The sequence below is a fragment of the Psammomys obesus genome, unplaced genomic scaffold (genome assembly GCF_907164565.1).
Source record: "Psammomys obesus unplaced genomic scaffold, mPsaObe1.curated_primary_1811, whole genome shotgun sequence".
In the NCBI taxonomy this organism is placed as follows: Eukaryota; Metazoa; Chordata; class Mammalia; order Rodentia; family Muridae; genus Psammomys; species Psammomys obesus.
In genome coordinates, this window is record NW_026596088.1 from 2368140 (window position 1) to 2381531 (window position 13392).

Consider the following 13392-nt stretch of genomic DNA (forward strand, 5'->3'; position numbering starts at 1 on the left):
ACACACACCTTGGATCCTAGGAGTGAGGTGTTCCAGGCCAGCCCTGGCTACACATTGAGAGAGGACCTTATCTCAATAGGAAAAAGAAAGAAAACTCTACCAAAGGACTTACTGTTCTCTTAACCTTACCTGGTACTGAAGCCTCCCTCTCAGTGCTTGCCAGAACACACAGCTCCATAGGGTGTTGAGGGCTGATCCTGTTTCTCAGTATCCAGGCCTTGCTTGGTATAATGTAGGTAGGTGAACATGAGGTGAGCGCTTTAAGCCTCTCTGGGGAAACAGGCTCCCAGGACACGTTTGTTCCCCATTTCTTTCCGTTAGCTGTCTTGAACAGCTCTACCAATACTAATTGTCACACTCTTTTTGGACTAGGTGAAAGGACCATTTGTCACCTGGCAGGTTGTACGGGACATTTTACATGCCACCTTTGAAGAATCTTTGGATAAGACATCTTACTCGGTTGGACGAAGAGCTCGCTACATAGTCAAAAATCCCCAGGCCTTTATGAACTATAAGTAAGCTATATTCACATCTGCATCATGCCAAGCCCTTATTCCAGCATTTTAGCTCCCTTTCTTCCCCTTTACCTGACCTGTTCAGACTCAGGTGTGGAATCCAAATGGACTGTGTTAAGTACAGTGGCTGGCGGGGTGTTGGAATCTGCAGGTGGGACAGACATGACTTTCCAGAGCCAGATTTGGGTCTGAGCACTTCCATGTACATGATCATATAGCTCACCCTTGGGAGCAGGTGCAGGGCAAGGCTCTCACGGCTGCTGTCTCACTGTGCATCCGTCCTGGTTAGCCCCATGCATGGAGGGCAGGGACTGATTGGTGCTGCTGTGAGTGGAAGGGTCCTGGGAGCTCTTCATGGAGCTCACTCTTGGGAAAAGCAGGACAGATCCAGGAGCACTGAACAAAGAACACTGTATCCCCTTGGCAGAACTGGCTATCTCTGAGTACTTCCAGAGGGGGCCCAGATCTTGTGGGGACAGCAAGTACCTAGGAGTCACAGAGCATCATCTTGGCTGTAGGGCCGACCCACCATCTCCTTATGGGCCTTCAGGCCCTTCCACAGCTCCCTCCAGAGGACCAAGGAGGGAAGGCCAGGGTTATTCTGTGAGGCTGGAAGGTACCTACAACATGCCACCAGTCTAAGAGTTGAGTAGGGTAGGAAGCAGGGACAGAAGAATGCCTGGTCTTCTTGTTCTTGCCAGTGAGACAGGGAACCTGGTTAAACAGGGAACCTGGATACATAGTGATTCTGCACTGTAAGTCACCATCAGTCAACCAGGCCATGGAGAGACCAGTGGGCTCCGCACACTGCATGCGTAGGGCCTTTCTTGCATGAAGCCACTTTTCCTTATCTGTAGAATATTCTTGTTTCCTACCTGAAAGAATTCTCTCTGAAGGAAAAATGCCCACCCAGTCCCAATTCTTCAGAAGAGGAAACACCCAGAGAAATGTGTCAAGATGTTAGAGAGTTGGCAGGGAATAAAGTCTGAGGCTTGGGCTCCCTGCCCCCAGTGTAGCCTGGGACAAAGAAAGTAAAAAGGGACTCCAGAGTCAGCAGGCCTGGGGTTCTGTCCTCCTGTGCACTCTTATCTCCTGACCTGTGTACTGGAAAGGGGTCGTGTGCTTACCTGAAAGTAGGATGATAAAAAGCCAAGATCAGCATCGCTGCCCAGCTCTTTTCTTTCCCTGAGAGCGGAGATGGCAGGCTTTAGCTGGCCAGGCTTTTCTGGTGGAGTTGCTTCTCCTTTGCTTCCCTTTGGGCAAGCCAGGTTCCACTTCACTCACAGATATGGACAGGCTGGCAGGTAGACAGCAATGCTGAGGCCAGGGTCTCTGATACACACACACTTTGTATCCAAATCCCTGTGATGGGGTAGGGCTGAGGGAGAATGTCATTGTCCTCAATCTCCCTGTGGAAGATGGAAGCCACGATGGAAAATGTGAGCCTTGACCAGCCTGACTTGGATTGAGTGCAGCTCACTGCAGAGTGCTTATTTCCCAAAGCTGGTTGTCCCACCCGTGCTTAAGTAGATCGTAGCTCCCAGTGAACTGAAGTCAGTGGCTTCAAAATGGGAGAAGGATGCAACTTGCAGCAGCACTGGCTCTTCCTTCCCACAGGGTCTGCCTGGCGGAGGTGTACCAAGATAAGGCACTCGTTGGAGATTTCATGAGTCGAAAGGGCAACTACGAAGACCCAAAGGTAGGTCCCATGAAAGGGCAGGATGCAGTGCACTCTGAAGATTGGCATTGAGGGACTGACTAGCCCTCAGGACCCTACAAACATGAGGCACCTTGTCAGTCTATGGACCATTGGCCCTGACTCTGGGCATCCATTTTAAAGATGACCACATATGACTTGGTACTTTCAAATGCTGTTGAGCTTGAGGTCTGTTTGTTAGGAAAACAAAGTAAATCTTTAGAAATTGCAGGTGATAGCTTTGATGCTGCTCAGGTGGGCTAGATGGTGGCCAGCAGGAAGGAGGTAGCTATGAGCCCGTCTCAGAGTGTGTTGGCGTGCTGTCAGCCACTTTAGGCCTGCTATATCTGTATCGGACCTGCTGCCAGGGAAGCCCAGGGAAGAGAGCATTGCTGCTCTTGGATTGAATAGAGAATGCACTGGCCTCCACCACATGGGGCAAGCCTTCTCCCAGATGAGGAAGGTGCAGGCGTACAGGGGTCCAAGAGGGTCAGGAATGCTGAAGTGCACGCACCAGGCAAATCAGCCTTATAAGGCTGAAGACCTCACCTGTCCTATAAGCCAAGCAGTCCTAGCGGGGTGGACTGTGTTCACACTGCTGTGGAACAGAGAAGTCACTGGCTGTCCAGGCTTATCCTAACCCATACACTGTCTACCCTGAGTTACACAGACACCACCCGAGCTCAGGTCCCGAACCTGAACATGGAACCTTTGGCCAGAGTTCCAGAAGGCCCCCAGGAGACCCTGGTACAATGGCTGAGGTACATAAATGGTTTGACACACTGGCTCATCCTGAGAGACCAGTCATCCTTGTCCCCACAGCACCTCTACTAAGACGAGAGACTGGGTGCTGCGCACTCACTAGGCATGTGGACCCTGGGAGCTTTTTGGAGGTATCCACTTTGGCGTGAAACTGGAAAACGGGGGGAAGCTGGTAGATGCAGTAAAAGGGGTGGAGTACAATCACTTTGGAACACAGTGACACCCCAGGTTTGCAGCCAGGTGTAACAGGAGCTGAGGCCTGCTCAGGTCCAGGGAAGAAGCCTGTCTTTCATGACTGCATGCATCCCGAGCTTTTAGCGCTGGTTCTCTGGGCCTAAGCTGCAAGCAAGGTGTGAGCTTGTGTGTGACAGTGGTCTGCAGAAGGCACCTGGCCACAGGTGTGTGGGAAGGACTGGTGGAGCTGGAGAGGACGGCTTACATGGGACAGCCAGGGGAAACCAAGCTGAGAGGTAATAGGGAGGTAATAGAGCAATAAGTGTCTGCCCGCAAGCATGGTGTTACTGGGTGTGGCTGCCGGGGGAGTTTGGCCACAGTGCCCTTGGCACACGCCCAGCCTCCCTCCCATGAGAAGTTGTAGCATCAAGCTCTTATGTTTCAGGTTTGTGCCAAGGAGTTTAAAGAATTTGTGGAGAGGCTGAAGGAGAAGTTCAGCTCTGGCCTGAGGAACCCCAATCTTGAGATCCCCAACACACTGCAGGAACTCTTTGCCAAGTAGGTGCCTTGTCCTGAGTTGGCAGAGCCTTTCACTATGCAGGTGGGTAGCAGAGATGAGCCAGCTGGACAGCCCCTGCCTGGCGTTGACCCTCCAAGGACCACCTGATGTCAGGTGACCTAAAGTCCTACGTGTCCTGGCGCCTGTATTTCTTCTCCCACTGACTCCCTGCTGCCCACCTAACTAATGCAGGCTTTGTGTTATGTGTGCCTCTTGCTAGATTTGTTGTTTTACTTATTAGGAGAATGTAAGATGGAAGGAAGAGGGAAGGGGCAGCTACAAGTCCCAGTGCTCAGTGTTAGGGCCACAGCCAAATCTAAGAGCAACTGCATCATCCTGTGCAGTTCCAGTCCTAGGGTGGTACAGGCCTCTGTCCCCAGGCCAGGGCCACCTTGCTTGAGCACTGTAAGCAGGGCAAGGGCGCAGACCCAGGTACTCACAACAGAATCTAAGCTTTCTGGTTCAGCTACTCGTGTGGAAGAACACACTAGAGTGAGAATAGTTGGAGAAGATGAACCAGGCCTGTTCTCACAACAGCATCCAAACATGACTGCCTCCTCCTCCCTCCTCATGGAGATACCCTCCTCCCGTCCTCACAGAGACACCCTTTGCGCTCACTGTTCAATTGGGGATCATGCTCTCAGGTTCATTTAGTAATAAATATGGTGTCTACTCTTTAAGATTGCCGTGGTAATTGCCCTTTATTGTGTTTGTTGAGACAGATCTATGTAGCCCAGGCTAGCCTTGAAGTCACCATATCGTCCAGGCTGGTTTCTAACTCTGGACATTCCTCCTGCCTCAGCCTCTTGATCCTTAGGATTATGGATGTGTCACCCCACCCAGCTCTAGCTGTTTTCTGGCTTTTGTTCTTAGTTGGCAGTAAAGCACTCCCTAGAACCCCGTGCATGTGTATGTGGTTTATATTCAGTCTTGAAGTATCTCAGTGTCTGCCCATGCTCATGACTCATTTTCCCACACATATGCATTCAAACAAGAGGCCATATGTAATCCTAAAAGAAGACAAGACACAAGACTTAAAAGCAGAGCTCTGAACAATAGAGCAAGAGTGAGTTGCAGGTGTAGCTGATAAAATTGACTTGGCCCTAAGTGCCCTGTGGGCCAGGTAGAACAGAAGAGCCTTCACCCTATAATCGAAGTGGAACTTTCTGTCAGTAGATTTTACGGTGAAATTCTTACCATTGCAGAGTTGAGGTTTTATTTACTTTAGTTTTCTGAAAAGCAAAGGAATTATTTGGTGAAACCTGTGACTTTATCAGTTAGTTCCATGGATTTATATTGACTTGAGTTTCATGTGAAGTGATACTGCATGAAGCTTACAGAAAAGACAGGAAGTGTTCTGTTCTGCCGTCAGGATTGGCGTTTATTTACACGATTTATTTATTTTTATATCCATGGTCCTGGAGACTAAGCCTGGGACGGTGCACATGTCAGGCAGGTGCTGCATCCCAGAGTAAACCCCAGCTTTTCAATTTTGTTGCTGGTGCTTTGTTTCTGTTTGTTTTTGAAGCAGGGTCTTACCTGTAACCCAGGCTGTCCTTGGGTTCATAGCCTCTAGTCTCATCCTCCCAGATACTGTATTACAGGTCCGCATCATCAATTTATTTATTTTTCTATTGACAAATGGTAATGGTATATATTTATAAGGTACATAATGTTTTATTATGTGTGGTATGTTACTAATTATTATCTGTAGGCACAATACATTACTGAAACTCATTCCTCCTCCTCATTATAACCTTTGATCACTTTCATCTGCCTATCCTTCCTGCCTTCAGCCTCATTGCGCCTTCCTTTTTGGCTTCCATGAGATCAGCTAGACCTCCAGCATCTACTTAAGTGCCAGCTGATCATAGCAGCCTTTCTGTAATCACAGCATAGGAGGCAGAGACAGAGGATCCCTGAGCAAGCCGATTAGCTAGACTAGCTGATCAACAAGCTGAATGCTCCTGTGAGGGACCTTGCCTCAATAACTCCTACAGAGAGTGATTGAGGAGTACTCAGGGTCAACCTCTGACCTCCATACACATACACATGCAAACACATGTACACTTGCCCACCTACCGCTAAGCACATGCAACACACACACTGTTCTTTGGGTACTTTTCCAAACTGCTCTCTTTCCTTGTCTCCTTACAGTGAGCCCACAGTTTTACATCCTGCTGCCCCTGCCTATCCATGCAGAAACACTATGCTTTGAAAGAGGACACTGACTTTCCTGATCCTCAAGTCATAAGAATAGGCTTGTGTGATGAGTAAAACCTGGTGTCATTTCTGTGCTGAGTTCAGCATGTTCGGCCCTCCAGCAATGAGTGGCTGCCTTGAGCAAGTACCAGCTCAGTGGAGGGCCACCCTGCCCCAATGGCATGCTCTTCTGCCTCCTCCACAGATACCGAGTGTTGGCAATCGGGGATGAAAAGGACCGTGTCCGGAAGGAGGATGAACTGAACAGGTGAGCATCATTTCTCGGCCAAAGTCCAGCTGGGGAATCTAGGCCAAATGCAGCCTGCCACCTGCTTTTTTGTGAATAAATGTTTAGTAGCACACAAGCCACGGTCATTTGATGTGCTGTCTATACTGTTTCCTTTCTGTGCTGAGGTTTTAATAGAGCCCTTTACAGAGGAAGTTGGCCAAGTCCTAAACTTAGATGTCATCCACAAGGTTTTATGTGAGCTCAACCCAACAAAAAATGTTTTTGACTTTTTCCCATCTCATAGGTAGTATCCAGTTGGATTTTAGCTCTATAATGCAGTACAGAATGATCCTTTTTCTCCTTTACAGTCAGGGAAAGAAAAGGCCTACATTTTCTAGCTGGTTTGGAGCTGGCTCGCCATCCTATTGCCCCTCCTCCTTAAGGGAGGACGCTGTTGTTTTATGGAGACAGTGTGTTTTTGTTTCTCACACTGGCTGGGAACCTTCCCTGTAGGGCAGCTCATCTCAGCCTCCCAGTCCTGGGATTACAGCAGACGTCTAACTAGGAACAAGTTTTGTGTGTGTGTGTGTGTGTGTGTGTGTGTGTGTGTGTGTGTGTGAGACTTGAACAATAATGTAAGTTATAAGAACTGCCATTTACTTTGGTTTTGTGACAGCTTCAGCATTCATATACTTTTGTGGGATTGAAATGTCTTAACTAAGGATTCTTGTGTGTATACTCACTGTCTGAGGAGTGCTGCTGTGGGCCAGCAACCTCCTACAGCCTCGTACTTACTGTGTTTCAGTGTGGAGGACATCCACTTCCTGGTGCTACAGAACCTGATCCAGAGCACACTGTCCCTCTCTAACAGCCAGTCCAACTCTTGCCAGTCCTTCCAGGTGGGTGCTGGCCTCAGCACAACAGGGCCCTTGTGGCTTTAGGGAACCTGAGCTGTGTGGGTGCTTATTCTGCTTTTCTCAGCTTTGGGGGGTCTTGGGGTTCTTGAGTGCCTTTCATTCTTATTTGTTAGAGTTTTGATTTATGTGTTTATGTATTTGTGTTTATGTTCAACCTAAGGCTTCCTACATGCTTTGCAAGCACGCTGTTCAGCATGCTCACCCAAGCTACTTAGGGCTGGGCTCCCAGTAAGCCTGTGCCTCCCTGTCCCTGGCTCTGATGCAGAGGCCCTGGGCCACTGTCTTAGTGATTTTTCCTTTTGTTATGATAAAGTATTTTAATAAGCAACTCAAGAGAGAAAGTGTGGCAGAGAAGTCCATGAAGCAAGAGTTTGAGGCACATTGTACCTGCAGTCAAAAGACAGCAGTGAATACTTGCTGAACTTGCTGCTTAGGTCTTTTTCTCCATGGATCTCAGCCAGGGAATGGTGCCACCCACAGTGGACAGGTCTTACCTCAGTAAATGTAACCATAGTAGTCCCTCATGGGCATGCCTGGAAGTGAACATTTAACACTAGCCATCACAGCCCCTCTTTGTGCTGGTGTGTGCCCTGCTGGGGCTGCAGACACCTGCTCCTAAGGCCTGTGCCACAGAGCTGGAGAAGGCGGAACTGCCAAAGGAAAATGGTTGGTTTTTGTTGATGGGGTTTTATTGTGTTTTCTTGCTTATTTTTTAAGATTTACTTACTTTGATTTTTTTGTGTATGGGTGTTTTGCCAGAATGTCTGTCTGAACCGCATGGAGTACATTGCCCACAGAGGCCAAAAGAGGGAGTCTGGTCCCCTGGAATTGGATTTGCAGACACTTCTTAGCTGCCACGTGGGTGCTGGGGATTGAACTTCAGTTCCTCTGAAAAGCAGCCAATGTTCTTTTTGAGATGGTCTCATTATGTAGCCTTATTGGAACTATGTAGATCAGGCTAGCCTTGAGTTCACAAAGATCTGCCTCTCATGCGCTGGGATTAAGGGTGTGTGGGAAAGGGCTTACCTTGCCTCAGAGCACTACCCATTGAGCAGCAGTGTCCATGCCTCCGCAGATCCCTAAGTCATTTGTGATCTCTAGCTTTAAGTCTCCTGGTACAGTTGCTTCCCACAAGGACCCCCATATCGGAGATTGCCTCCACACACTCACTTGTTTCCAGGTAGCACTTACATTCATGTGCCTTTAGATGCCCATAAAATGTTCACAGTTCCACATGAGAACCTGGTTATTGGTGTAACCTGTTCTTTGGCTTCGTGGGCCTTCTGTAGCTGGAGAACATGAAGCCCTGTGTGAGCCTGAACTACAGAGAGTGTGCAGTGAGGCAGGAGTCCCAAAAGAAAGCCAGAGCTCCCTCTCATGCAGTCCAGGCCATTGAGCCATCCGCATCCTGCTTGCCGCCTCAGCCACCACTGCTCCTCCACTCCTGCCTCCATCTCCAAGGACTTCTAGGCTCATACAGAAGGCGTCACATGAGAAAGACCACCTGATTACCATCCTCCAGAGCAGGCAAGGATGCTTCTGGCTCCCAGGAGCTAAGCACTGAGGACTTCAGGGCCATCAGTGACGCCAGAGGCTCATTCATACAGTACCTCTTAGGCTCCCCTGCAGCCCAGGTTCTTGGAAGACAGAAGGAATGGGCAGACACTGCAAGCATGCCAGACAGCTACAAGGATGGTTTCCTGTGGCCGCCTAGGCTCAGGATCCACGTGGGTGAACCCCACATTCTTGGCCAGTATGCTTCAACCTCTGGCTTTTGCCCCTGTACTCACAGGCGCACAATCCCACAAGCATGTGGACATACACCAAATACATACACCACAGCATCAGGTGTCTGGAGGATGTACTCAGCAAGTGGTCGAGAGCAGAAGTCAGAGAAGGCCAAGCCCCAGTCCTGGCCACAGCTTCCATTCCACTTCTAGAGGAAGGAAAGATGAAAAAATTGCAACCTCATTCCATCTTCCCCGTGCAGTTCCCCCTTGGGGTCTAACTATGCACACCCAGGCCTGGCAGACAAACTGCCCAGAAGAATCAAGCTTGTGTAGACTTCTAGGAGACCTCTTTATGTGACCCAAGCCCCAAATGACTGCCCGGCCACTCCACGGTGAGATCGTTTGCACTCCTGATTTCACTCCTGCCTCACAAGGTTTTGGAGTGTCACTTAACTGTGATGCCTCAGTGTCTAGTGATGCCTAGTGTACTGTCACTAGGAAATCACAGGGTCAATATACTACCCAAGAGCCTTAAAGCCCCTTAGAGGCATTCAGGCTGGTCAGCTGAGCCAGTCTACCCATGGTGGCCCCTTGCAGCTTTTATGCTGTCATGGCCAGCTCCCCCTCTGGCAAGGCACCTCACCCTTCCATGTGCTGTTATTACAGATCTTCCGCCTCTACCGGGAGTTCCGGGAGCCTGTGCTGGTGCGGGCCTTCATGGAGTGCCAGAAGAGGAGCTTGGTCAACCGGCGCCGTGTCAGCCACTCCCAGGGCCCCAAGAAGAACCGTGCTGTGCCCTTTGTGCCCATGTCCTACCAGCTCTCCCAGTCATACTACAAGTGAGTGTGTCTTCAAGAGCAGAGAGCTCAGTCCAGGAATGAGTTCTCTTTCCGCCTATCTCTCCCATGAGGAGTGCTGCTATGAAGCAAGTTTTATAAGCAATCCAGATAGCAGTGCACCTGCCCAATAGCCCATTCAGCTCCGTGCCCTTTTGCACCACTTGCCGCCTCCTGGGCTGGGCCAGGTACCCTCAGAATCTCTGCACTACCAGCCCCTGATTGCAGGTGGGGGAAGCCTCAAGTCAGTGGGGATGACATTTGGACATGTGACAACTCCACTAGTCCTTTTGGCTTCTCCCATTCCAGCACTTCCTTCTTCCTAGGTCCTCACCTGATAACCTTGGGCTCCTTTGCTTCTGGGGTCCCTCGTCTCTGGGCTCTTGTTGGAGGACTGGCCTCTGCTTGCAACTGCAGATAGTGAGATTGGGCACCTGTGTCTTACCAACTGTCACAAAAGGAGGTTCCTTCCTCCTGGGTTAGCTGCTGTTGGCATGAGGCCCTGCAAGGCCTTTAGCTTAGATGAAAGGACTTGGATGTACAAGGTGAGTGGGGAAGAAACACCTAGGTTCTCGCCCATCACAGTGGGCACGGGTGCAAGCACAGGGATGCAGGCTGGTGTGAGTACAGTGACTTCCAGAGAGAGGCCCAGCATAGGCTTCAACAGCAGCTCTCAGTGGTGTCTCCTTTCTGCCTTGCTTGCAGGCTTTTCACCTGGCGATTTCCCACCACCATCTGCACCGAATCCTTCCAATTCTACGACAGGCTCCGGGCCGCCGGCATGCTAGACCAGCCTGATCATTTTTCCTTCAAGGACTTGGATAACAGTGACCATCCAAGTGACCTGGTGGCATTTTCCTTGGACAGCCCTGGAGGACACTGTGTGACGACCCTGGCCCTCTTCTCCCTGGGCCTCCTCTCTGTGGATGTCAGAATCCCAGAGCAGATTGTGGTGGTGGACAGCTCCATGGTGGAGAGTGAGGTCATGAAGAGGTCAGAGCCCAGAGTGGCACCATGCTTGTGAATCTGGTCACAGTTTGGGGATTCTTGAGATTCTTCAGGCATTAGGATGGTTATTTCCTCACTGTTGTGGTGCTGAAAGGGTTATCTGCTCAGCCATCCAGTCTAAGCACGTGGTGTGTGTCCATATGCTTGTGGGATTGTGTGCCTGTGAGTGCAGGTGCAAAAGCCAGAGGTTGAATCAGGAGGCCTTTCCCCGGCTCCAGTTTTTTCACTGATTCAACTAGACGGGCTAACCAGTGAGCTCTAGGGATCCACCACTCCGATTACATTCGTGCCACCACCCCAGTGAGGTGCTGAGTCGAAGCCAGGGCTCCATGCTTGAGAGGCAAACACTGTACTGACGGCCCTCTGCCCCGTCAGATCTTTTTCATTTAGCAGACATGCTGTTTTTTGCTGCTTTGCATCTAGTGGGTGTGCAGGACCTCTGCGGAGGGTGACTGGTGTTCCAGGGTTGTGCTGGGCCAGCGCCTGTCAGATTGGTTTTAGGATCAGCAGAGTAGTGTCAGTTTCCTATTAGTACCTTCCAAGAGGTCACAGGGAAGGAAATGTGAGCCCATATCCTTACTGGGTCTTTACTGTGGTGGAGCTGAGCTGGGACTTCATGGGGAGGTAGAGGCTTTGGGTGGTGACAGAAAAAGAATCTTAAGTAAAGACAAATGGTAGGAGCGAGGGAGGGGCACCTGGACTGAGTGTTGTCTGTGACAGCTAGCAGTTGCCATGGCTGTGGCTGGTGGGCTGGGTCCAAGTCCAGCCACCAGGTTGTCTTCTCTTCTGCAGCTTGGGGAAAGATGGGGGCTTGGATGATGATGAGGAAGAGGAAGACCTAGATGAAGGCTCAGGGGCCAAGCGGCAGGGTGTGGAAGTAAAGGCTCATCAGGCCTCACACACCAAGTACCTGCTGATGAGAGGCTACTACACAGTGCCTGGTGTGGTCAGCACACGCAACCTGAACCCCAACGACAGCATCGTGGTCAACTCCTGCCAGGTGAAGTTCCGGCTGCGCAACACCCCTGCACCCACCCAGCTTGGACCCACTGGTGAGTGTTCTGCCACAGTGCAGGTATGGGGGCAACCCTGAGGCTCCTGGGACTCTGGCCAGGCACATAGCATTGGCAATAAATGAAGAGTGGCACCGCTGTCCGTAGCAGTCCCCTCATCGAGCCTGTCCATGCTTCATGCCCCTGATCTCCTTTCTGACACCTTCAGAACCTCGAGTCCCATGGTTTTATGATGCTGTTGCATTTTGTCCTTTATCTCTTCACTGTCAAAGATGAGACTTCAGCTCCATTATTACCACCATCCACCTCCACCAGGGCTGTAGATCACTTAGGAAGCTCTAGATAGCTTAAACCTTTTCTCCATGCTGGCAGAGAATGGGAGTGAAGGGCCTGCCTGTCTCCTCCTGCAGCCAGCTGACCTTTTGTATGGTGAATAGTGTTTGCTGTCACCATCCCTTTTTGTCCACAGTCAGAACCCTCTTTTGTCTGAAGTTTGAGGCAAGCGAAAACACATTGCTGACCTATAGACTGTCTCAGCTAAAGAATCTCTGTTGGCTAGTGAATGAGCCTGACTGCATGGAAGGGCCTAGGGCATCACTCAGGGCTAAGGGGGTGGGGAAAACAGGAGCTGTAGGAAGCAGTGGCTCAGTATAGCTGCCATGGACCCGTGCCCATATACCAAGAATCAGACACCTGAGGCCCACTATGTCCATAGAAGGTGACCCCATCGCCTCTTGGAGATCGGTGAACTGGTGCTGAAATAGATCTTGCCTCAGTATCCCATATGTGTTGGTCCCAAGAAGGGCTTCTGTTTGCTGATTTTGCCTCAGGGTTCACAGCCACACCACTGGAAGAGCTCCAGGCGGGGCCTTCCTGCCTCCCTGACTTCTTCACTAGCCTGGTGGATCCTCAGCTGCACACCCGCCGCCCAGAAGAGTTTGCCCAGCAGATGGCACAGTCTGGGTACAGCCCCGAGGATGTGGCTGCCTCCCTGGAGATCCTGCAGGTTGTGGCAGCTGCTGACTGCTTCGGGGTTGACAGGGAGAAGCTGAGCAGACAGTTCTCTGTTTTGGAAAAGACAACAGGCAAGCGCACCAGGACGTTCTCGGACTATGTCCAGGTGAGCTAAGCTCGGGTGTACAGTGACAGACAGAGGTGACCACTCCACTCCAGAATAGATACACACTGCTGGAATGGTGCCTGCCTGTGGTTTCCCTTTAACTAGATTAGATGCTAGTATTTAAGTCAGGACATGTCTCCTAAACTCCATTAGCCCCCCAGATCTTAGACCTGGCTGAGCCCTGCAGTGGCTATCCCTCTTTGGGATAGGCCACATCTTCCATGACTCTTCTGTCCCATCCCATTCCCTACACACACTCACACACACCAACTCACAGGCTTCCCATACTCTCTAGACTTGCCCCATTACCTGCCAGCTCCCTTGCACCCAAAGAATATCATTCTGCTCGCTGTGAGCACCTTCTGGGAATAGGATGCGGATCAGTAGTCTGATGTGGAGACTGTCATCTGGGATCTTTTTTGCAGGACGTGGGCCTGACTTTGGAGCCTGTGTGGCCTCTAAGGACCACTGCAGGAAACCCAGCCAGAGGGAAGGCCAGCATGTGGGTCTGCTCTTAGTGCAGGGGATACCATTTGTATGGCTTAAAGTGTTCTTATTCTTATTGTAGCTCTGGAAACTGAGAGCCCTCATGTATTCTCTGGCTGTGGAGAAAGAGCCTGCTGACCACAAG

At 50.5% G+C, this 13392-nt stretch overlaps 1 protein-coding gene across 1 annotated transcript in view; it reads left to right on the plus strand.

Moving 5' to 3' along the window:
- Positions 1 to 13392, plus strand: part of Gtf3c1 (general transcription factor IIIC subunit 1) — a 67199-nt gene that overhangs the window by 49674 nt on the left and 4133 nt on the right. The window contains exons 25-33 of the mRNA XM_055627425.1: positions 373 to 515; positions 2133 to 2214; positions 3593 to 3705; positions 6114 to 6176; positions 6943 to 7036; positions 9451 to 9623; positions 10326 to 10613; positions 11421 to 11680; positions 12472 to 12761. Of these exons, the coding sequence (XP_055483400.1) occupies positions 373 to 515; positions 2133 to 2214; positions 3593 to 3705; positions 6114 to 6176; positions 6943 to 7036; positions 9451 to 9623; positions 10326 to 10613; positions 11421 to 11680; positions 12472 to 12761 (1506 nt within the window). The remainder of the gene's footprint in view (positions 1 to 372; positions 516 to 2132; positions 2215 to 3592; positions 3706 to 6113; positions 6177 to 6942; positions 7037 to 9450; positions 9624 to 10325; positions 10614 to 11420; positions 11681 to 12471; positions 12762 to 13392) is intronic.